General features: G+C 39.4%; 1 protein-coding gene across 7 annotated transcripts in view; it reads right to left on the bottom strand.

The window, feature by feature from the left end:
- LOC113026353 (kinesin-like protein KIF21A) overlaps positions 1-24,581 on the bottom strand; it is a 60,247-nt gene that overhangs the window by 16,709 nt on the left and 18,957 nt on the right. For 3 of the 7 annotated variants that reach the window (XM_026175044.2, XM_080304574.1, XM_080304576.1), the window contains exons 2-27: positions 19,769-19,991; positions 16,778-16,960; positions 15,583-15,723; positions 15,129-15,260; positions 14,792-14,962; positions 14,335-14,450; positions 13,399-13,594; positions 13,078-13,267; positions 12,876-12,942; positions 11,811-12,014; positions 11,167-11,241; positions 10,248-10,335; positions 10,026-10,140; positions 7,429-7,617; positions 6,593-6,792; positions 6,028-6,135; positions 5,857-5,925; positions 5,566-5,711; positions 4,642-4,786; positions 4,099-4,293; positions 3,242-3,343; positions 2,209-2,374; positions 1,544-1,564; positions 756-813; positions 354-408; positions 67-266 (exon numbers count right to left, since the gene is read on the bottom strand). In XM_026175044.2, coding sequence (XP_026030829.1) covers positions 67-266; positions 354-408; positions 756-813; positions 1,544-1,564; positions 2,209-2,374; positions 3,242-3,343; positions 4,099-4,293; positions 4,642-4,786; positions 5,566-5,711; positions 5,857-5,925; positions 6,028-6,135; positions 6,593-6,792; positions 7,429-7,617; positions 10,026-10,140; positions 10,248-10,335; positions 11,167-11,241; positions 11,811-12,014; positions 12,876-12,942; positions 13,078-13,267; positions 13,399-13,594; positions 14,335-14,450; positions 14,792-14,962; positions 15,129-15,260; positions 15,583-15,723; positions 16,778-16,960; positions 19,769-19,991 — 3,555 coding nt within the window. The remainder of the gene's footprint in view (positions 1-66; positions 267-353; positions 409-755; positions 814-1,543; positions 1,565-2,208; positions 2,375-3,241; positions 3,344-4,098; positions 4,294-4,641; positions 4,787-5,565; positions 5,712-5,856; positions 5,926-6,027; positions 6,136-6,592; positions 6,793-7,428; positions 7,618-10,025; positions 10,141-10,247; positions 10,336-11,166; positions 11,242-11,810; positions 12,015-12,875; positions 12,943-13,077; positions 13,268-13,398; positions 13,595-14,334; positions 14,451-14,791; positions 14,963-15,128; positions 15,261-15,582; positions 15,724-16,777; positions 16,961-19,768; positions 19,992-24,581) is intronic. The other 4 variants (XM_026175039.2, XM_026175043.2, XM_080304575.1 and 1 more) reach the window with 3 other exon arrangements.

Genomic DNA, 24,581 nt, shown 5'->3' with positions numbered 1-24,581 from the left:
AACAACATGCAGGAAAAAGAGAAGGAGGAATGAATCTGTTAGTAAGAGTGCAGGGCCTGAACTTACATGCTGCCCATTTTAGAGGAAAAGCCAGGGGAGAGAGCTGCGTAGTCCCTGACTGAGCCTGACAAGTCCATGTCTCCGCCCGCATCGGGTGTTTCAGCTAACGGCAACATCGGACTAGAAAAGTCGACAGTAGGTGCATCAGGGGCAGAGTCACTGTTAGCGTAGAGCAACTCCATCTGAGTGGTCGTCCTCCTGCGAGCCTGTACAGCACAGATAAGTGAACAATTAAAAATACAGAAATGGTTTTAGGATAAGGCATCAAACATGTGCAACAAACTCTACAATACCTTATTTCTTGTTTTGGTCTCTCCACAAAGTTTCATGAAATCTGTAGCCAGAGTGCTGGAGGAAATACAGACAAGTTTTTTAATGCAAACACTCATTATAGAATGTGCTTGGACTACACTGCTCCTCTCTGCTTTACTGCTTTGCAGTATAATTAAACAATACTTCTCATAATTAACAAGTTAATTATAAGAATAGTATAAACATTAATGTGAACATAAAAGACAAAATGCAATTTCATTAAAAGATACAATAAAACATCATATGTATATAATGCAATAATATAACAATTCATGAACTACTGAAGCAACTTAACATAAATGTGACAAAATATGCCACAAGATAATATTTTAAATCTACAAATACATTGTTATAGTACTTTTTAAGCACTATAACAGACTTACTTTCCCTCTGCAGAGGGGCTCTGGGCAGATTCGTCACTGCTGCTATCGTCCCCGTTTTCTGTCAGATGAGATCCGTGAACAGAGAATATTAGATGGAGTGATTTAGCTGAGATGACTGGTCAGCTAAAATGGTTCTTAGTAGGTATACTTTGCTAGAGACTTAAATAATTTAACTTCTTTATTTTAACCTTTGCAATTTTGATTTCTTTTGTATAACATGTAGAAAAATGAACAGATGAAGCAGATGAGGGGTGATGTCAGCACAGCGCCATGCTGTTTAATTGATAAACCTGGCCCTCGCCGAGCTCATTAATACCAGATGGCTCAAAAACAGATGAGGTTCAAAGTCAGAGAGAGGTCATATTGGGAAGATTTTAAAGAGACATGTAAGGGAGCTGATATGAATGTAAAAGAACCAACATGAGATAACAGGGTGGACGAGTGCAAGAAATCATTAGTCTGCTGGTCCTGATGGGTCAGCTGACCTACAAGGTCTAACAGAGCAAAATATCCACGTTATATGGTTCCTGTAGAAGAGTCTGGGGTTAGCAGGTGCTAAAACATGGAGGCTGTAGCACATGTGAGCTGCAAGGAGGAGGGGGAGGACAGAGGGTAGGAGGAGTGTATCCAGATAAGGAGAGGGGAAAGCTTCAGCCAACACATGGAGGGGAGCCTGGTTGCACTGCACCTCATGCACCTGTTTATGTTATGTTCAGTTAGTTCTCAAAGTGCAAAGGGAAGGAACCATGCATTCATAACCGATTAGAGTCCAATAGGGTTTCACTTACCAGGCGGGATGTTACCTAGCTCTGTAAACACATAAGAAAACAAAAAAAGGGAAAAGAAAAGATGGGGGAACAGAAAAAGGCAACGCACAAATCAAAAACCATCCCCCAAAATTCGAAATAAATAAATAAATAAATCGATAAAAAAAGATATAAAAATAAAATAAAATGCACCAACTGTCAGAGCATCCTACCGAACAGAGGCTGGCAAATTCAATATCAAAACAAAAAGAAGTAATCAGCTTTAATTACAAGCATGTAAATAGAAACAGTATTATACTAATGTGATCGTATATACTTGTGTACACAGCACCAAAATGTAACCATGGAATTAACTGTCGGTTGTACAACAGGGACGCCAGCTTCTATTCGGCAGAAGGCAACAAGCAATATCACCTCAAAAGGCCCAATCATGCAACTGACCAGTTACCCAGTGCACCTCCTGACAGCAAAATCATTTCTAACAAGAGTATGAAAGCAACATTTATGCTGCTAAATTTAAACACGTACACTCAGGGAGAGAAATAGATCTAAAACATCCCAGAATTAAATTCTAATCTCAGCTTTGCCTAGCATGATATCAGTGACACTTTCAGTGGGTGGGCAGGGCCTGGTCCAAACTGGATACGTTTTTATTTTATTGTATCTTTTCATTTTTTTTATTCTACCTTGCAAAGCATTCCCCAGCAGCGCGTCCAGCTCTGGGTTAAACTCTGCCTTCTCCTTCAGCATGTGAAAGAGCAGCTGGTTCTGTGTGGCGCTGGTAATTTCAGTCTGCTTCAATCTGCCCTCCATCACCTTCACCTGAGACTCCCTCTGAGCTGCCTGCAGGCCCTGAAGAGGTCAGACCACAGTGTCAGGCCATTTCATCTGCATTTCATTTCATTTTTTGGTTAGAGTTGGAAGTTTCTGAGTTAATGCACGGAACAGATGCTACAACTTAATATCGTGCACATATGCAAATGAGCTTGCATGTCATATTGGTGATACTTGGGCTGTATGACTACTGTACAGCAGTGGCAATTTTTATCAGTTATTAATAAAAAAAATTATCCAAGTTGAATTCTGGTTAAATAAAAGATCAACCGTGAAGGAACAACAAACAACAACAACATGAGATGTTGTCTCAGATCTTCTTCCCTTTCACTCTCCGTCCCTTCCCCCCGTCTTGCAACCATGGGGAGCAAGGCTTTCAGCTGCTCTGCTCCATGACTCTGGAAATCCCTACCTCCTGATTTAAGAAACATCTCTTCCTTCTCTCTCTTTAAGTCCAAACTCAAAACCCACTTGTACAAAATAGCTTATCCCACATAACCTTTCCACTCTCCTATTTTTATTTGTTTATGTCTTATGCTTTTATGATTCTGTAAACTTCTTGCTTTTATTCTACTGTGTACAGCGACCTTGAGTGTTTTGAAAGGCGCATTTCAAATAAAATGTATAATTATTATTATTATTATCATCATCTTCTCCCCCTGGTCGCTTACAACCCACCTACAGTCAACTGGTGTCCTACAGTTTCTGTTACTATACAACTGCATTTCTTTCTACATACAGAGGTTTCTACTATTTTGCACATAAAAGACACGTAAGCTAAATAACATCTATGTATAATCATGTTTGTTGTATGTTATTCATAAGGAGAGGAAATGGTGATGTTTTCACTGAACAGGTGTGATTTCTCTTTCTGAAGGAGGGTACCTTGTTAATTGCCATTGACATGAAGTGATCAAGGAGAAAACGAGCCTCTGTCAGTGTACAAGAACCAATCACAGCAGAGACGTCCACAGAATCACCCTCCTCCTGGGAGAAAGAAAAAGTAACATTTGAAGACCATAGTTAACAGAAATGAAATTTAATTTCCAACCTTGTTAACATGCCCATATGTTGTTTATCATGTGCTACAACGCATATTTTTAGCAAAATAATCAGAGAAAGCCAACTTTTTCTCTTGGAACTGGAGTCCACGGTACTTCAGGCACTGTGTTTGTGCTATGAAGTTGTTGTTACAGTTTCAGTATTGACTCTCTCATAGTTTTCCTGACAGTAAAAATGTGTATGGGCTCTCCTGAGTTAGAGTGAAACACCCTTTATACAGCTTAAAAAAGAAGAAATACAAAAGAAGAAACTATTTTAAATCAAAGATATATTCTTTCAAATTTACTCTTCAGTCAGCAAGTGCTAAGAACGCTGAATTTCAGCTGATTGTGACATAATGAAGGTCATTCACGTTCCACAGTCTATCCATTTCTTTTATATAGATGGTATCTGGCGACCTCCCCTCTGCCCAAGTTTTGACACCTCACTATATAATCAACAAAGATGCAATTTGACGACCAGTTTGAACAGTTTCCAGGTTTTTCCCGAGGGTCGTCCTATTAATCTGTATAGGCAGAGATCACCATCACTAACTGCTGATTCACACCCGGTCGTTTTATTCTGGAAGCAGGCCTGAAAACATCTCAGTTCAGGAAAAAAAGGCTTAAAACAAGCTAAACAACCCGTCTGAGGTTTTCAATATCTGGCTGCCAATTTCCAGAATCAGCAGGCTCTCTCACCTTGGTTTCCTCCATCTGCATGATGTTGGCCTGACAATCTGCAATACTGTCATTAATATAATCAATGTTGGCTGTCAATGCTTCCACTTCCTCATTGATGGGAAGAACAGTCTTCTCTGCCTCTGGCCCCTCTCTGAGCAGCCGGTCCCTCTTCCTGAGGACCTTCTCCTTGCGCTTGGTGAGCTCCTCCCTTTGCTGTGTGTTAAAAATGAAACAAATTCTTATATATTTTCAATCACTGAGTCATTTCTGAATATGGGAAAAGTCACAGACGATGATTAAATTAACCTAAAGCAATGACATGTTCTTTGAAGCTCATTGATAAGGAAACACACAAGGATGCAGAGCAATATTAAATGAAACAACTGTTTTTGCTGCATTACGCTTAACAACAGCCACAAGGTCATAGATTTTAAAATTTCCCTACTGAAGATAAAAGAACAATTTAATGTCTTCCAGGCGTCTAGCAAGATATCTTTTAGGTCTTTCTCCTGATCTGCTAACATTCAAAATCTATACAACTGTCCTGCTTTAGGTTTTTACCTTGAGAAGGCGGTTCATGTCGGTTTCCATGTTAGAGATGGTCATCCTCTGCATGATGACATCAGAGATACGCCGCTCCAGGGACTGCCATTTGTTGCGAGCCATTCTGGTGCTGTAAACACTTCCTGTGCGCCTGTAAGAAGACCTGTACATGCAGCATCACTCATCAGTAAACTGTCCGATTAATACAGCCACTTATTTAACACCTAAATGTACAAATCCAGGGAGAATGTAGAAAGTGATTAAGAAACCCTCCATCGACAACAACTCAAATGTTCACATTGTGTGCATTTTAAAGTGGATTTGGACTTTTAGCTTAACATAATTTAGGATTAGTGAAGTGTTTCAACTATTTATCCTTTTAGGATATTTAATTAGTACACATTTTAAGAATTTATCAAATATATAGATTTTTTTATTCATTCTGACAGCTAAAAGTTTTACATAATAGCCATCCGTGTGTTAATACTTTAAACTACTAACCGTATGTTTTACCTAATAACATTCATCTGTTTATCTTTCATTTCATGCGGTCAGCTTATACTTGTAACCGTTTATCCATACTTTTATCCACCAATTCAACTCTAAAGCTATACTGTTAATAAGAATTTCAACTGCTAGCCACAGTTTTGCCTAGATCTTTGGGCAGCACGGTCGTGCCATCCAGGGACATTTTTGAAGTTTAAAGTCTTGTTTAGATTAGATGATCTTTCCCTGCAGCAATCTCCTGGGGTACTAATCACAGATGCAAATAACTGAAGAAGAGATTTAGGTTTCATTTTATGAAATGAGGCAGGTAGGGTGTTCACTATTTCCTGAAAATTTCTGCAATGTGTACATCTCAGAACCTTCCTTCCAGCCGGCCTCTTTAAAAAAGTAAAAAATTATGCACTCAAGCAAACATTTGCGTGCACACAGACTCACCAAGTGCCATTGGGAGCACTGTTGCTGGAGGAGTACATGCGTCCAGAGGGGGGTCTGTGTGAGGAGTCCTGGACTGGTTCAGGAAGATTGACCTTTCGGATCACCTTACCCGAGGTAGGCCTGACCTGCCTCCTCAGAGCTGTCACCTGACACACAGAGCTTACTTGTCACACCAAAAAATGTGTAAACACAACATATACCGGACATATGCTTGCATCTACAGTCTCACAAGTACAATTAAAAAAGTTCAATCTGCTTCCTCTGTCAGAAATATTTTTTGATGCCTCTCACCTCCTCAGTCTTCCTCCTCAGAATAAGTTCCTGCTGTCTTTTCTGAGCTTCCAATAACTTCAGCTGATGCTGAGGAGGAAACATGAATATAGTATCATCAAAGAAAGTAATGAAACTCGTGGCACAGAGCGTGATATAACTGCAGAAGTTTATAAACTGACTGTTACTAACCTCCTGCTTGCGCTGGTCCTTCTTCAAAGAAGCTATTTCTCGGTTTCTGCGAGACTCGTTCATCCTGTTCTTCTCCTGTTGCTCCTTCATCTGCTTCATAAGACGGACCTGGATAGATCATATTAAACAATATTGGGCTTAGTAACAGCACACATGTAAACTAGAGAGCCCGCATCTCCAGATTACATGAGTGTCATATCTGGTACAGTTATATACAACAACAATCTTTATTTATAGAGCACATTTAAAAGCCAAGGGCATGCCAAAGTGCTTTACATAAAAGAATAAAACAATTAACACTATAACATCAGAGTCATATAAGTGTGGAATTATGTTCACAGGTAAAAACCACTAATAAGAGTAAACTATAGCACATAGCTATAGCAAAGTAAAGCTGTACCATCAACACAGTGATAGAGAACATAGACAACGCAAGACAAACAGAAAAATTAATAGAATAACTCACTGCAAACAAGGCCAGGATTTAACTGGTAGAAAAAGCAAGTTCAAACAGATATGTTTTAAGCCGTGATTTAAAAGATTGAAATATCTCCTTAGTCCATACCTTAGTCCTCTTCATTTCTGCCACATCCATCTGAAGCTTCTTCAGCTGTTTCTCGTACTGTGATTGGTTCTTGAGTAGGCGGGCATGCTCCTTCTGGGCCGACTGGAGCTTTTGAAGCTCCTTGTTCATGATGCTCAGCTTCTTCTCATATTCAGCCTTGATTTTGCGAGCCTTATCCTCTGTACCAGTTTCTACTGAACCTGAAAATATTCAGAAAAAATATAATACTATAACATTTTTTAAATCCAACACTGCTGTGGGACATGCTCCACCAGCTGTGTGTGCCTGGCTATCTGCAGGTGGACTAACTGAAATCTCAACATTAGGCTACTAAAAATAAAAATTAATTAATTAAAAATACAAAACAGATTTTGTTTCGTGGAAACCTACCTGGAGAAAGTGTTCGTGAACAGAATCACACTTTAACTTTGCAGACAACATGTTTTACACACAGTTGGTCAACTAGTGTGTGTGTGTGTGTGTGCGCGTGTGCTTTTTAACAAAACTAATAAGTCTGGCTTTAAAATCCATACTTTTAAAATCCGTCTCAGACAAACGTTGATGTATTAACTGTCCCCATCTGCCAGCACACGTTCATAAACAGGTTTTTCATTACTAAAGAAAAACAAAGGCTCAGATCAAATAAGTATATACTTTCTGTTTGAGATTGAAATAAGATGATCAGAGGCAGAGATATGATGAACCAAACCCACAAGTGCCTCCTGGTGGATGATTTTATCCAAACTGTCAGAGCACATGTAAATAAATTATGTCACACACTGCAGTGCTCTCCCCTCTGACTGATATGTGACCTCCCACTTCCCTCGCCGTCTTACTCATGTTTTGGAGGACGCGGTCTCTCTCCAGCTGGGTGTCTCGGATCTTGCACTGCAGCATCATCAGCTTCTGTTCGTACTGCTGTTTCAGTGTGTGTAGACGCCGCTGGCTGTTCTCCAGTTCATCAATCAGCTTCTGCTTGATGGCAATCTCACAGGTGATGTTGGCCAGATCTGCCTGGTAATTCTCTGTGAGACACCGACGAGCTGATTAAGTATCGACATCCACAGGTACAGGCATAAATCTCAAGCAGTTCTTGTATATTGTTGTTAGAAGATCCATTTAAATAATCTTGGATTACACATAGTCAGGTTTCATTTGTTTAGTCCCAAGTTCAACTTGAAAACTGAAAAGAAGTGAAAGAAAATTAATTTGTACTACTTCATATTTTATCTTAGAAAAGGTGTTTTTGCCCACCTGAAAACATGAAATGCTAAACCTAAAAAAGTTTTAGGCAGAGCCTAAAGACCATCACAAGCAATTACATCAAATTATGTTTTTGTAAACCAGTTTTGTTAATTGAGTAATTGGGTCTTAATTTATGTAAGCAGACATTTTTGTTTTGCTCACTGCCTTTCATGCATATACCCCTCAAAGTCTGGGAGTGAGTATATGCATGAAGGGCAGTATATTCTATAATGAGCCATGTAAAACCCAGAAAAACAGGACGTAACCAGGAGTTTGTACTTGAATTTTTACACTGTGTAATATTACAATTTGTATCTGTTTGGAAGCCTAAAAACAAAAAATGCTCCTTACAAGAAGCACTGTGAGCACAAACCCCCCCCACCAAGGCAGTTCATTGTCTGCACAATGTTTACTTTTAAGGGAATAGCATTGTATTTTCTTTATATTCAATTTGGTTTGTTCTTTTTAAACATAGATTAAAAAGTTTGCAGCTGTTTTTACTGCACTACAAAGTGCAGCCTTTTTAAAATGGTATTTGTCCTGTTGAAGCTCACTTTAATAAACCTGACATAATTCTCAGTACAATTTTTCATTTACATGGATTCATTGACTTGGAAATACTTTCTTCAACTTGAAAGAAAAGCAGATGTGTAATGTAAAAGTGAGGTCAGAGGTCAAATGTGACATGATATTTGGATACAAACTATAACGCGAGATTTAGAATTCCCATATGTTCTTCCCAATATTCCTTTATGTTGTCAATACAAACAATGACAGTATGAAAGAGTTTTACACAGCTCTATGTAGCATTATTATCACTATGATTTTAAAATAAATGATTGACCTTGAAAGAGAGGTCAGAGGTCAAATGTGGCATGATATTTTAAATCTTTATACGGTACATTTTGTATGTTCACAATACAGATCACGCCTGTAAAAACACACTTTGTAAGGCCAACAAATCATTAAGCTGACTTAGGGCTGTTCGATATAACGATATATATCGGATGACGATATAAAAACGTCTATCGTTTCATTTTACGCTATCGTTTGTTTCGTGGTGTCGCAAAATAAACTGTTCACGGCAATATTTTTTCATCGATGTGATGGTCACTGTAGTGGCTATATTAATTTCTTAAAGTTCTCTCTTTCTCTTATATTTAATATAACCACACTACAGACGGACAAGCGCCTGTTTTTATGCGTTGTGGTTGGCAACAACGATGGTAACAGCATCGCGTGTCTGCTTGTTTATGTTCCACATAAACCTTTCACAATAAAGCTCAAGATCCTGTTGAGACTTTTCAAAATAAACGGAATCACGTGAAAGAGCAGATTATTTACGGATGAGAATTAAAAAAGAGCCGCCAGGTGGTAAAAAATAAACCTTAGACTCAAACATTAGAACAGGCTTTTCCCCGCAGCACGCCGTGTAATAAATACTCACAGAGAAAACGGCGGCCTTTACAACTTATGTCTAAAAATGTATAGTTTCATGCATCTGTTAAAACACTGGAGTCCAGCTACATGACGCGCAGCTGGAAACACTTCCTGCAAGACGAGCTGCCTGAGATTCACAGAATTTACAGAAAATTTTACATTTTTGTGATTTGTATCGTTATCGGGATGATAGAATTCTTATATTGGGATATAAGATTTTGGTCATATCGCACAGCCCTAAGCTGACTTTAAAGACCTTGGTGGATGTAAGGCAAGTTTCAGTGGATAGTTAACATGACCCTACTCTATCCCAACAAAGTTTGATCAAAATTCATTCAAAACCTTGAGCTACTGTGTGTATAGGCACGTGCAAATGCCACCAAAAACGTCACTTTCTTGGTAAAGGTAATAAGCACCTCAATGAGAATGAACAGAATGAGAGAAAATTCTCAGGTCACTCAGAAGAAAACTATCACATGAACAGTGGGTTCTCAAAGGTTTAATGATTTAGATGGCCGGCCTATGAGTGAGGGTCACAAGTATAAAGAGAACTTCAAACACATTTAAACAGGGTTCATAACATGTCTGTTTTCAGTTGCTAATGTACTGAATTTAAACGAGATCTCGTGTAACCAGCTGGCTCAAAATCTTCCATCTGAATGGGGGGAAAAAGGGGGTCGAAGCTTACAAGTGACACTTTAAAGACAGTTTCATTAAATCAATAAAAAGAAAAATTCATGCAGGATACCTTTTTCATCTGACTCTGAGTCAGAGTCATCAGAGCTCTCCTCTACATCCATCTCTTCCTCCTCCTCTTCTTCCTCTTCCTCTCCCTCCTCATGGTCACTGCCATCCTGGACCTCCTACAGCATAAAACAAATACCTTTTTATTTCAAAGTACTAGTTAGTACACTGTATATACGAGGTTGATTATATAAATAATGGAGGAACATAATGAAGTCCGTCATACCATTTCCGTGTCCTCACTGGCCCTCTCTGTCATTTCCTTCTCTGTACCCTTTTCTTGCTCATTGTCAGGAACTTCTTCTTTGTTGACGCTGAAAGATTTAAAAGACGTTGTAATCAGTTTTCCATTTGTAATGTAAGAAGAGAACTTGGAAGCTTTTTCTGCAGGAAGTGGATTGCACGTTAATCTGCTGGCAATAAAGAAACGTTCATTTTCTGGATAAACGCAGTAGTAAGTAACATATCTGTGCATGGCATCTTTAACATCAGGGAAAACACTGTCTTTTTGGCAAAGAAGCTTTTTGACTGGTTTCACCACAATGCAAGGTTTAGTTTCCAATGACTCGATTGCTGCAGACACTCGTCTCTGTGAGAAAACATAAACATGTCTTACACAGTGAGACTTAGATAAGACCACAAAATATAAGTTGGGATTGCTCCAATTTTATAAGCTTGATTGTGCAAAAGACAGTATTTTTAAACAAAAGAAGGGAGGCATCTCATCAGGCTGGTCAAAACTGGCAAAGTAAAGAAGCATGGAAGGAAAATGCAGTACGAAAAATAAATGTTTTAACCAAATCCATGAAGCAGATCTGTTGGATAAATATTTTATCCAAACTCGGGGGGTTAGCAATGCTAAGGTAGCATTTCACACAAAAAACACCCGGGTAAAGTGATCAAAAAGAAAATAAAAGATTAATACAGATTTTTTGTCATCCAGCCTTAGATTGTTTGAAAATAGGAGATTAAAGCTTATTAAGTGGCAAAACTGTGTTTCAGGGAGGTGATGTGCTTTGACAGTAGTATGTTTCACGTCAGAGCAGGGAAATACCTGCCCAAACATAAACAATAAAATTAAAATAAAGTGCTGAATTATGGGGAAGCATGGGAATGGCAACAGGAGGGTGGAAGCTCTGACAAACCTGGCATCCTCAACCTCTTCCACCACCACCTCCTCCCTTTCCTCCCTCTCTCTCTCCTCCAACAGCAGCTGGAGTCTTCAGGGAGGGTCAAAGGGTCAAACGAGAGAAGGAAGCAAGAGATGAACAAAGGAAGAATGGAGGGAAGACTGGTCAGAGGAAGCTCTGCACTGAAAACCACACCTTTAATCCACCTTTCAGCCCCCAAAGTGCCCCCGGGGCAGCTCTGAGTTAAAAAAATAAAATAAAACCTGAGCCTGCGATCAATCTGCTGTGTTTGCTTGCACTGAAATTTACAGTGCAGCGACAGTACAGCACTACCAGAGAACTAACGACTGAAAACATAAAGCTGATGTGTTTATGTGTATAAATGAAGTCAAATGTTTATAAATTATTCAATAAGTTATTTGTGGCTTTTAAGTGTCCTCGTTCCAATATACAAAGACGAACCTTTGAAACAAGTCAAACTGACCTCTGGGTAAAGCAATCATGCCTTTGGAAAATTATGAATGGTTTAGGATAAATAAAAATGCCATTCCAGTATGAAACTCACTCAAATATATGCACGACTGTAGTAAAACATTCAACAGAGCCAATCCTCAAAACCATTTAAAAACAACAAGAACTCTGTTCACTGTCACAGTTACCTTTTCTTCTTCTTCTTTTCTCGTTTCTTCAGTTTCTCCAGATCTTTCTTAGCGAGTTCGATAATGTCAGCAGTCTCCTTCTCGGGGGCCAGAAGAGTGGAGGAAAAGGAGCTGGACCCTCCAAAGAACGACTGACGGTTGGAGGCACGGGACAGATTCTTCCTCAAATTCTCACTGACAGCCTCGCTCTCCAGGAGTTTTGCCCTGAGGATAGCATCAAGACACCGACAGATTGTAATACAGAGCCTTCACTGTGTCTCTAGATTTGGTCCCTCACAAATGAATTTCATCTGTAATATAAATGTGTTTAAAGGCTTAAAACAAGGCTTGTGTTTAACACTGTAGATATTCAACCCCACTGTGGTGCCCCCTAAAGAGAGCAGCCGAAATAACAATGTTCAGTCTCATTGCCAATTATGAAAGTCCACTAAAACACTTCATATTTCATATAATCAGGTTGAATCTTTTTAAACAGGTTGTTTAAAGAAGTATTTTTATCGCCATTTAAATCAATGAACAGAATGATTTTATTACAACTGTGTGCACCGTTTGTGCACTGCTGCAGTTTCAGACAACATTGCTTTCCCCTCTGAAGATACCGTGTCACCAGTGTGGCTAATTCTATTTTTTCCAGCCTACTATTTATAACATCGTTACAAAATATTTCAATAAAAAGTTCTCTTCTCCCGTGCTAATTTCATCTCTACCTTTTCATTTTATCCGTGTCTACTGTATTTTAGTATTTAGTCTAAATGTTTGAACCATCCCAAGTCTGTTTTTGTTGCAGAAAAAGAAATGACGGTTTAGTTTCATCCAGACTGAGATCAGAAAAAGCTCTGGAGTTTGGTCCGCACTGAGATCCTGGGAAGGTTTCACAGGTGTTATATTGACTGGGATCAAAAGTCCAGACCAAAACACTTGAACTGTGATCTCACATGTCATCAAACATTTCAGGGTAGTGACTGTTAAAAGAATGAGGTAGTCTTAATGTTTATGAGTACAGGAGGCGAAAACATACAGGAAAAGGTCAAAAATGAACAAGGGAATAAATCGGAATTCGTTTACCGAAGGTCTTCAATCTCTTTAATGTAACTCTGAATCATGTTTCCAATTTCCTCTGTGCCTCCTTCACCTGTAAGAGAAACATGATAAGAGTAATGAAGGGAAAAAAGGCACATCATGCATTAACTCTGACTAGAGCGGCACAATATAAAAACAAAAACCCAACAACTCTCTGCTTAAACTAATTCATAAGTTTGATGCATACCTGCACGGGCGAGGGTCTGGTTGGCCTGGTCACTGAGCAGCTGGGTGAGTCGTGCCCGCTGGGCATCGATGGTCTCCTGCATGGCCTTCACCCTCACCCTCAGGTTGCTGTTCTCTGTCTGCAGCATGGAGTTTTCGTGGAACATGTCACTCAAGCTTTCCACACCGTCCTCACCCACCAAACGTTTACCCTGCAGGGGGGGCAAAAACAATATAGTTTGTTGTAAAAAGTTTAATTTTTTTGACATGCCACGTGGGTTTTTTCTCCTTCCATTTTACATAAGGCTCATCCCTGTCCTTTAAATTCCTCCCGTCTTCTCACCGTCTTGTACTCCATGAGCTCCATCTGCAGTCGAGCTATTTCCGTCCTCAGAGCGCTGATCTGCTGGCTGGCCTTGTCCTGGTTCACCATCACCTTGTTCTTGATGTTCCGCGCTCTGTTCGCGTACTTTAATGTGTTCAAAGTTTCCATGAAGTCACGGTCAGATGGACTGATGCATGCAATCATCACTGTTTGGCTGAGAAAGAAGAAAGTGACATTTCATAATTTATTTTCACACATGATCTCCACACAGTATTGGAATTATGACACTGTGGGACACTGCACCTAGTAGTTATTTCTTACATTAACATAAGAGATAAAATGTTTGAGATGTTCTCACTAATGGAAATTGTTTGGTGAGGTCAGAGAAGGAAATTATGCAGAAAAATCTAGTGTGTGGGTATCCACACCCAGGCATCTCCCACAGTTAACAGTTTTGTATCCATCTAATTAGCTGGGGTGGGTTTTTTTCCATTTTGACTTTTCATCTTCAATTTAGTTTTAGTTAGTTTCCATGGTGGATTATCTTGTTTTAGTTTAGTTTTTATTTGTTTCAGTGTTAGTTTTTAGTGGCTTTAATCATTATTGCATGCACACATTCATCACTGACTCAGGCAAGCTCTAAGAATTTTTTTTCCAAACTAACAAACACTAAAACTAATGATATTTTCTCTATATCTTTATTTTTATTTCCAAGTTCTCAAAATTGTTCCAGGTAGTTTCAATTCTTTTAAACAAGTCTAGCTTTTATTTTAATTGCTTTTCCCCCACATCTACTTTTAGTTCAGTTTTAATTAAATATACTGTAACAGCACTGGTTCTCATCATCTTATACTGTTGTTTGATGATATTCGGTTGAAATCGTTGCCGTATCAGAAACAAATCAAGACAAAATGTTTTTATGAGGAAAAAGCTAAAAATCTGTGGTCCTCTGACCTGTTTCCTCCTAATGAGTCCTGCAGGAGTCGGGTGAGTTTGGAGTCTCTGTAAGGCACATGTGAGGCCCGCTTGCTCCGGTCACCCAGAGCACTGATTACATTCCCCAGGGCGAGCTGGTCAAAAAGACAGGAGACAAAGGGAGACAGGATGTCATAGAGGGGCAACAATTTGCTATCAGTCCATTTGTAGAGTTACAGTTAACACTTTTAGCACTACTTTTTTTTTAGTTGCGATTTGGGTGGCCACATCCCAGAAACAGCATGTTTGTGTGGAACAACGTGGGATCCCTGGTCACTCTAACTGTGCTGACTTTGTTCAGCTGGAAATACTTCATAATGCATTCATTTTTGAATTTAAGTATATTTGTAAAGTCTGCCACCAGATGGCAGTATATCATTAGACTTTGAAGTCTTTGCTGCCTCACAAATCCTGGTGCAAGAACAGGCAGACTCACCAGTCCACAGTTAATGGAGATGCCCTCTTTGGCTCGATCACCCGTCGCTCCGGTTCTTTTCAGCCGCTCCGAACCGGCCAAGTCCACAAAGTGAAACTTGGCCGTCAGTGTCTCATACTCGTCCATCTCAGAGTTACCGTTGGTGACTCGATTATCAGTGTCATTTTCTTGCTGTGTAAAAATCATGCATGTAAATGCACTCAGTGACAGCAGCATGTACACACAGATTTTTTTACCCCCAACAATCATTGATAATAAAAAGGAGAAAAAAAAAGGAAAGAAATGATATTATTGATAAGATCTAACAGACATGATTTGCAGTGATTTATTGACGTACATTGTCAGAGGCACAGACGCGGACTTGGCACAGGTGGATGGTGAAGATGGCATGAGATCGGGAGCTTTGGACGTTCATCTGAGTGCTGGCTGTGGTGCGAGACAGAGCCCCCAGTTTCAGGCACTGCATCATCTACAGAGTCAGGCAGAGCATTAAATATTAATACAATGGTTGAACCCACTTTGAAACATTTGGTGCAAAAAACAACAGCAAAGTCACAAAACAAAGTGCAGTGCTAAAAATATATTTATACTGAATATATGAAGCTTTACTCCAGTAACGCTTGTAGCAGTGCAAAGGTTTATACCCAAGAGTACTGAGTAAATCTTTGATACCAACCTACACACATTTTGTCTTGGGGATGTTTTGTTTTAGAATAAACTGATGCTTAAAGGGAAATCAATGATGTCGCGCTGAACACCTGCATAACAGTGCAACACATAATCTGTGTTACCTCAGCCTCGGAGGACACCGTCCGTGTGGTCACTCCCACTGTGTAGATTCCACCGTTGGCATCTTCATGGATCTTAATGTGAGATTTCTGCTTCATGTCTCGAGTTGAGTCAAAGAGGTCCAGAACTTCCTCGTTGTAAAGCTGCAGGAAGACGCAAGAAAATATTTCAAACTAGTAGGAACAAAAGATTATTCTGTGATTGCTGTGTCGTTTCTGTCTACTACCCTATATTATTATCAATGTTTGCTGTTCTCAGATCTCTTGAAGAGATTCTGAGATCAAGCGTCTCATTATGTAAAAATCAGAACGGAAAAGTTGAATAACTTACAAATTGCAAAAATGCCAGTGGGTGTTATGTCTTTCATACTGTGTACAGGCCAAACAATAAGTTACAGCAGCCCGTACAGTAAACAGCCCTGAGAGGTGAAAGCAATGAGTGTACAGTGAAAGACTCACTGCTCATTAAGGTCACTGCTTTTAGCACACTGTGATCACTGAAGGTGAGTCAAATAACAGAATCAGCTATTTTAAATCAACTCTGCTCTCATTTTGATTATGGCAGTAAAACAGAGCGTTTCATTAGCTACATATTAAAACGTTTTTAGAAAATATCTCTTGAACCACTAAACGACTGAGAAAAAAAGCAGTATACGTTTCACAATATTGGGTCTAAATGATATATAGACATCTCATCCACTGCCAAACAGCTTGGAGCTTTCATTCTCTCTCTTTTTTGTTAAACTTAAAGCAGCTACCAGTAGTTTTAAGGTAATCTGCACCATCTAGTAACTTTTGAAGCCTTAGATCTAAAACGACATCTTATTTGCCATGTGTGACCATCACCATTATACTGCCTCCCCAGCTCAAGATGAGCCTGATGGCCTAGCACAACTGTCAAGTCACATCATCCCTATTAACTCTCTCTATCCAGAGACAGACCTTCTATCACCCCCTACCTGCCCCATAACACCTCCTAATCCCACCGACGACAGCTGCTGCAGTGGCAGTGTGGATATTTTCAAATGACTGAGCACCATGTCAAAGCCTGTTAAACCAGCGGTGTCAACAATATTAGCCTGACCCATGACACTGGAAAGTTTAAGAAATGTGTGTTTTCATTTACTGGGTTAAATTTTGACAACAACAAAAAACAGGTTAAAAAAAAAAAAAAAAAAGCTGGAAAGTGGGTGTGTACCTCGAGGAACTGTGCGTTGATTTTAAACTCTGGTACAGGACGTCCCTGCTCCTGAGCGGTCCGCCGGCGCTCTTCAATGCCCTTGAAGAGGTGGTGGACAGCACGGGGGATGATACCCAGCTCTTCGTCTGCTATGTTGACATCGAAGCCAGTCCCCATGGTGTACGTCTTCCCTGAACCAGTCTGGATGGAAAGGGAAGAATAAATATAATAACCGCACACATGGCATTCAGACTGGCCTTCCTGATGACCACGGAAAGCTTTCAAACGTCAAAATTTGCAGAACTTTTAGTTCTGAGAAACATTTTTACTAGACTGATTTATCGCTTTTATTTTATTACAGTGTGTCCTGTTTTAAACTTGTAAAGCTGTCAGCTGCGATCAGTTTCATTTTCCTTCTGTACTGCTAGTAGTAACGTATTATGTTGTGTGATAAAGAGCTGTTACTACTTGCTACTTAGTAAAGCAGAAGTAAAGCATCTCCAATAACTGTTAACTTCACATATCTGTTTAGCAGTTTTTACTTTGAGCTCACAGAGCACTTTGGCTGATTTCTTTAAACAGTAGGGAGCTTTTTTGTGCACATGTCATGTTTTCCACTGGTGTTTCCTCTTTCTGGACATTTACCAGAATGCTGAAATTAACATTAAATATTCAAGTGTGAGCATCGATAATGGATGAGCCCAATGAAAAAAAAGAAAAAAAAAGAAACTCGAAAAAACAAAAACAAATAAGAAAAGAAATCTTGCTCTGTTCATATTTTTAAACCTCTGAGGACCAAATCATCATAAGTGGTAACCATGGTAAGGATGGCCCTCAAAAACTAATGTATTACACATTACTCAGTTCTTTATTTAAAGTAACCTGTCACTCTGTAAAATGACCTGAATTGCACTGCAGCATAATTATCAGTTAACAATAGAAACCTTTTTGGCTTTGCATTAGCATGGTGCCTCTGTAGATGCTTGCAAAGATTCAGTGTTAGCAGAGCTCAGTTTGCACAGTGTCTGTTAACTAATTCTGAAAGCACTGGAAAAAATCCATTACGTTTTACACTACAAAATGAGCAGTGTATTTACATTGGAGCTATAAATGAAGCAGGTTCTAGTCCAAGTAAACTTTGCAACTCTGAAAAGTGCCATCTTGTGGCTGCATTTGCTCAGTGAGTTTTACAATCCTACTGACAAAAACATAAAACATTCTGCTGTATTTCACACAGTTTCTTAAAACTAAGCCAGGGCACTGAAGATTCAAAAGTGCTTTAAATATCACTGATTTATTCTCTTTCCTCAACATCAATGCCGTCTGTTTATTTCTGTAACCCAGTCTAGCTGAGTTCTTGTGATGCAGCCGAGTGGGTCGGTCTAAATCTAGATTAGTGCCTCTAAAGCCTAAGAGGCAAGCAGATCTGATCTGGGACAAACCAACCGCTGTGTGCGCTTAATGTGTGGATGTGCTTTGAGAAGTAGGCCAACATTGAGAGAAGCTGTTACTAGGGAGATCCAGGTTAATATGGACACACATTAAAGATGTATATCTGTCTACAAGGTGTGTGCGCTTCACTTCTCTACTGAATCGTATGCAGCAGGAGCTCTGCTGCTAAAGAAACCCGAGTTGTAGGGGGGATGAAGGGGGACCAGAAACTACAGGTTATTTCCATGTAATGGAAATGCTGAAAAAGAAAAACATTTTTAAAAGGCTGGAACTCGTTTTTAGTATTAATTAAACATGATATTGAAAATGAGTGAAAGTGAGAACTACTTACTTCAGGTAAAATTTTAAAAATAAATTTTTAAAACAGTAAAAATTTACAAAAACAATTTCACCAACCCCAGCATGTTAAAATAAAAAGTCCAACAACAATCTAATATCTGAAAGGTTTTGAGGTAGACAACAAATATTTGGCACAAAGTTAAAAATGATTGTGCTTTATGTAACCGTTTAAAAAGACAAGGAAAAAAAACAACATCAAAACATCAAGCTTTGTCTACAAAATTTCAATTTATTGTGCGTAAAGCTTCCTTTGTTAAAAAGTAACTAGCCAAATTGTGACTTTTCGGGTTAGATTTCTTGGTACTTTGTGGATAGATTTAACGACAAGAATACATAGCCATCACCACTAATTTTTTTTCAGTGTTTGATTTTACAGCTGACGATGCAACTGGTTGCCGTCGGTGCTACCACTCAGCCTCCTAGCACATATACCCATGGCATCAATTTCAAAATCCTTCGTCACCATGTTCTCGTTTTATTGCATTCACAAGATTTTCAGAAAACTTGATATTTGACCTTGTTGTCAAGGCCACTGGGATTTAATCTTGTCCAACACTTTTAGCAGATGCTCCTATGGTATCAATTTCAAAATCCCATATTCGCAGATTCTCCAGTTATTGCACTTTGCAAATTTGGGTGTCCCTGCCACCTGCCTGCCAGCGGGGTGACAACAATACCCCCATCAGCCTTTTATGGCTAAGGAATAAAACAAAGTTATCAATACCTTACAAAGCTTTATAATGGCAGTATCGCTGGCAGTGATTATGTAAACATCAGTGGCAAATACTCAATGCAATGGAAATATTCTGCTTTTCTTTTTCTTAGTTTGTCATTTGTGATGAATGTAAACAGTAAACATGGCCAAATCTTTAAATAAAAAGACCAGCGTAAAGAACCAGTATAAGATGAATAAGATTTTTTTTTTAACTGCAAATCATAGAAAAATGTCTATTTTACTGCACTTTTTCCAGTTATGATGCAGACGCACAAATGAGCACAAATCAGTTTTTGAGCAGTGGAAACAGGCCTTTTTTTTTTTCTGAGTATCAACTTGCAAGATTATAAGTCAGATAAAGAGGGTCAGAGGAGCTCACATGATTTCAAATGCAGATTTTAACAGCCAAATATATTAGTTAACAAGAGAGTATTGTGCATAAAAGACCAGGGACCAGGAACACCAGCAGTGCTGCAGTTTTGACACCAAGGACAAAGACTTGCCTGTCCATATGCAAACACAGTGGCATTGTAGCCCTCGAAACAGCCTTCGATCAGCTTCTCTGTGCAGGTACCGTAGATGGTCTCCTGCTGCGAGTCCATGTCAAACACAAAGTCATAGGTGAAGGCCTTGTCTTTCCCCAGGATCACCTGAGGCTCTCCAGGCATCACATACGTACAGATGTGACATCCCTCAATCTTCTCCCTGGCCAGCTGAGGACGAATCCTGCAGAAAATCCAGAAACAGTGATTAGGCTCTGCCAGGTTTCCTTGTTTCTGTGTACAATAGTGCTAAAAGTTCTATATGACTCAGGCAAAATGCTCCTTTCAGTTAATACAAAGAGAAAAAAAAAGCCATCAGAAATGTGAAAGGGATGCATTACATCGTCACACAAATTCTGACCCTTCTAGGCCAGGATTCTTTCAGCACCATGTCTCACCTGGGTTGCAGGTCACTGTAATATGACCAATTAGAAAAACATTCATCACAAATCTCCAGAAGGAGAGATGTCTCCAGAAAACCATCTCTCCTTTATGCAGAACCAGCCTCAGGGCAGCCATCTGCCAAGACCACTTGAGGTTGAAGAGAGTAATTAGTTCTGCACTTCTGTATAGGTTAGCACAATCATGCTACACAAGAAAGTAAACAGAAGATCAAAGTGCTGTACAGGGATATTATGGCACCTTCTCATTAACAACACACATCTGCATGACATTAAAAAAAGGCATGCAAAAGCTGTGGTTCAAACTGTTCATCTTAACCAAAATTCATCTTAAATCTGTGCACAAGCCACACGTTGTTCTTTTTCAATAGGTAGATCACAGGGACATAGTGGATTAAACATAATCACATCAGCGATAGATGTGTGGATCTGCAGGGACAGGGTCAACACTCTGGATCCTATTGTGACCCAGTATTTTGATCTGTAAAATATGCCAGCTGGGTGAATCTGTGCTTTAGTGTGTCTGTGTGAGCGCATGACAGAACTGCTGTGGTTTTGGCCAACTGAAATCTGGCAGGGATCAAGTAGAGTAATGCGAGTGTGGAGGAGTAAGACAAGGTAGACAGTAGCACTGTGTGTGCTCATTGTGCATTTAAAATGAGCATTTCTTTCTTTGTTGAAAGAACAGTACAGCACACACACCACATATCCACAGAGGGCGTGAATTCAAGGACAAACACAAACGGCAGCACTTATTTAATGGTTGGTCAGTCAGTCAGTTTGGTATGTAGGCAGGCAGGTCGGTTGATTGATAACAGGGCGCTGTTAAAATGCTAAGCAAAGAAGCTATACCGAATGACAGCAACATCAAGAAGAACGAACAGGAGAAGCTAAAGAAATGTCAAGGGCTGAGAGAAGAACTCAAGATGTGGAAGGTGAAGGCAACCGTGGTCCAAGCGGTATTCGGAGCCCTCGGTGCAGTGGAGGACCTGAGCAGGGCAAGTGGCAGTTCTAGGAATCGCAAAGATACTGCACAGGACCCTCAAGCTCCGAGGCCTCTGGGTAGAGGACCCGAGCTTGAAGGATAAAAACCGCCTCGCAAGGCGAGAGAGGAATTTCTCTTTTAAACCATCGTAGTGGGAAACTGTTACTTACAGCCCAACATAGAATAAGTACTGATCTTGACCATCTAATCTTGGAGAAACTTTCTTCCATTGGTTTTGAGACAATTCTAAGAAATAGGGCTATTTTACTGAAAAAAATAACTATAATTATGAATTAAAAACAACAACAACCAAGCTTTATTCGTCACATACACAATGATTACACACACATACAACATGCAGTGAAATGTTTTGTGGATAAATGATAGATAGATGAAAATAGGATTAAAGACAACCCTCCAAATGTGATCCCTAAATCTGATATGTTTGCCATTTTTCCATTTCAGACAACTTTTTAATGGCTGATAATAAAAATGTAAAAAGAAAAGAAGGTTTAAGGGAAATGCTCTTCAACTGCAAGAGTAAATAAATACATGAGAAATGAAAGTTGAAATGTTTGGCAAACCTGTTTATGTTTCATATATACACACGTTTCACATTATATGAGTAAGGCTCTACCAGACGTCTCCTTTTAACATGCTCATATTTTTCACTAAATAATTTCTGGGCTTATCAGTCAGAATCTGATGTTCTTATGTAAGGTTTCAGCTTCTACAACATAAAAAAACCCAAGTAATTTCAGTCTATGTTCTGCGCATGTTCAATATGGACCAAAAGAGACACTTTTTCCAAGCGGTTCTTTAGACAAATTCTCTTCATGGGTTCAGCTCACGAACAAGCTTGGGAGAAAAGCACCTGACAGCAGGCTTGCCAGTCCTGAGTGGATAAGGGCCTTATTGTGCCTCTGAGTTCGGGGGAAAACAATACTGTGAAGGGACTACAGTGCAACCATTGTGTCCGCCTGTGTGACAGTGGATCCCAGCACTGACACCAACGCCACGGCTGCAGGATTACACGGCCAGATGGAGGCGAGGGAGGAGAGGTAATGTCCTGTAAGAAGGTCATGCAATGTTGGTGAATAATGAACAAAATGGTCACAGATGTGTACACAGGCAAAAGATGCTTCGCTTGCTGGGACGCTTTTTCATTTGACTGTTTTGATTAAAGCTTCTCAGGTTCTCAGATTTCTTACTGCATCAGTTTTCAGGCGACTGATTTTGTTTGTAGCCACAGAATTTTTTTGAGATCCTAGTGCATAGCACTGAAATACATGAAAAAAGACTTTTAAAAAAAATCTGTGAGTACTCTGAATTTCAATAAGCTGCATGAAAAATGCTCCTTCTACAACCCACAGACCAAACAGCGTTTTTGTGGAAGAGTCCACAACAGTCAAGCCTGAGTGTGGTGCCTCAGATCAGTGTCACATTCACCGTTTTGTGACACGTGCCATTGTGTGTCTGCTGAGAGTGCACTGACGTGCAGAGGTATTTTGGGAACACCAAAAAAGCCTCAGCAGACAGTTTTGGCTGCACTTTGTCTTCTCCTCTGGTCACCATTTGACGCAGTAGAGGAGGATCCATTGTACGTCACAAACCCAAGCGGTTAAAACAGAACTGTCATGGATCCACATAGCAGGAGCAGCCGGAGCAGTGTGTGGCTTCAGGAGATTATGAGGTTCTGCTTTAACTGCACAGTTTGTCTGCACAGTACGTAGAAAGTAACTGAAATGTAGCCTGAAAGTTGCAAATCCTATTTACTCTATAGATATGTAATTGTCCCAGTTAGCCTAAGTGTAAATATGTTTTTAAAAATCTGCCTCAGAAGAGCAACTGAGATACAGAAGCTGGTGTTGCTGCATGTCATCCATGCTCAAAATACAAACCCTGTGTAAGCAAGAGTGCACCAGCCCATGCTACCTTTCAGAGTTAAAGCTCGTGCTCTATTGTATTCATGTCATGTTGCTGTCTTAATGCACAATATGTAATCCTAGTCAGAAAATCGATTAAATTCCGTGTCAAATTTACCGTATTTAACCAATTACATGTTTCCAAGGCCACACGGGGTGGGTGGGGGGTATCTTTGTTGCAGATAATTTAACTCACTAATTGGGTGTGTAATCCTGTCTCTCTGAATACCCTGGGAATCTGATGACATTTCCTAAATTAACTCTGCATTTCATCTGCGCCATCAGGATTTCAGCATTAATATTATACACAGTTATGTTCAATTTTTTTTTCAGAATTATATTCAAACTTATGTATTAGAACAAATAACTAGCCACCATCTTAGCAATAACAGGTAATTAAAACAAAAAAAGAACTTTTTTTGTTGTTTTACTGCTTATAGTCCCAGATATACAGTATATTACTGTGATTGTGCTATTTTTGTGTAGGTGAATTTGACATTAAGAACTTATTAACCTTACTGCTTCAATAGGAGTTAAGAGGGTAGCTCTAGATTGTTTCTCATTAAACGCACTTAATCAAGAGATCAGCAAGTGTGACCTCTTCTGTGAAAGCAGATGTTTTGGCAGTTTGCTCGTGTGGAGCACTCGGTTGCATGTTATCACAAGTAGGGTTGCAAAATTCCCGGAATTTTCAAAGATGGAAATTTTCCATGGGAATAAACGGGAATTAACGGGAATTTATGGGAATAAACTGGGAATTTTCAAAATTGAAGGATGGCTCTTCTTAGGGAACTTAAATATAGTTGAGCAAAGTATATTTTAGCATAATATTGACAAAAACAAACAAATGCAATTCAAATACACTTGAATATCCATGCCATTCCTTAATCACATGTACAGAGCACAAGCTTGCTGCATGGCTATTGAGACCACCTACTGGCACTGTGCATGCCTCCATCACATGTACACATGGACCACACTTTTGAGCCTGAAGGACAAAGAGTATTGAAGGCACACATTTGAGCCTGTGGACTTAACAAGTGAGGTAAGTTTTGATGATATTATGGGAAAATATATTCATTAAATGTTTAAATTGTGAATATCACATAAAATGTATTAATCTGGTAGATAGCAATCTGATAAGATGCTAAATAAAATGCTAGCATCTGTTAGATGCTAAATAAGCCATAGCTAGTATAACATAAAGAAGATGCTAGCTTCCTCATTTGGTTGTTTTGTTTTGAAGATCATTCCAGTTGTTTAGCTAGCCTTACTATTTATATCTGTTTATTATCATATTGCAATTGTATTATTACGATCTCTTGCATTGCATTAGCATTTTTACAAGCTCTTGTTTTATTTTACAGAAAAATGCCACGTGCGCTATCTGATGTGTGGAGACATTTTACACCAGCTAATGTACAAGGGAAATCTGTATATATGTGTAAGTATTGTGATAAGAC

The sequence above is a fragment of the Astatotilapia calliptera genome, chromosome 7 (genome assembly GCF_964374335.1).
Source record: "Astatotilapia calliptera chromosome 7, fAstCal68.1, whole genome shotgun sequence".
Taxonomy (NCBI): domain Eukaryota; kingdom Metazoa; phylum Chordata; class Actinopteri; order Cichliformes; family Cichlidae; genus Astatotilapia; species Astatotilapia calliptera.
This window is presented reverse-complemented; position numbering and strand designations above follow the sequence as displayed.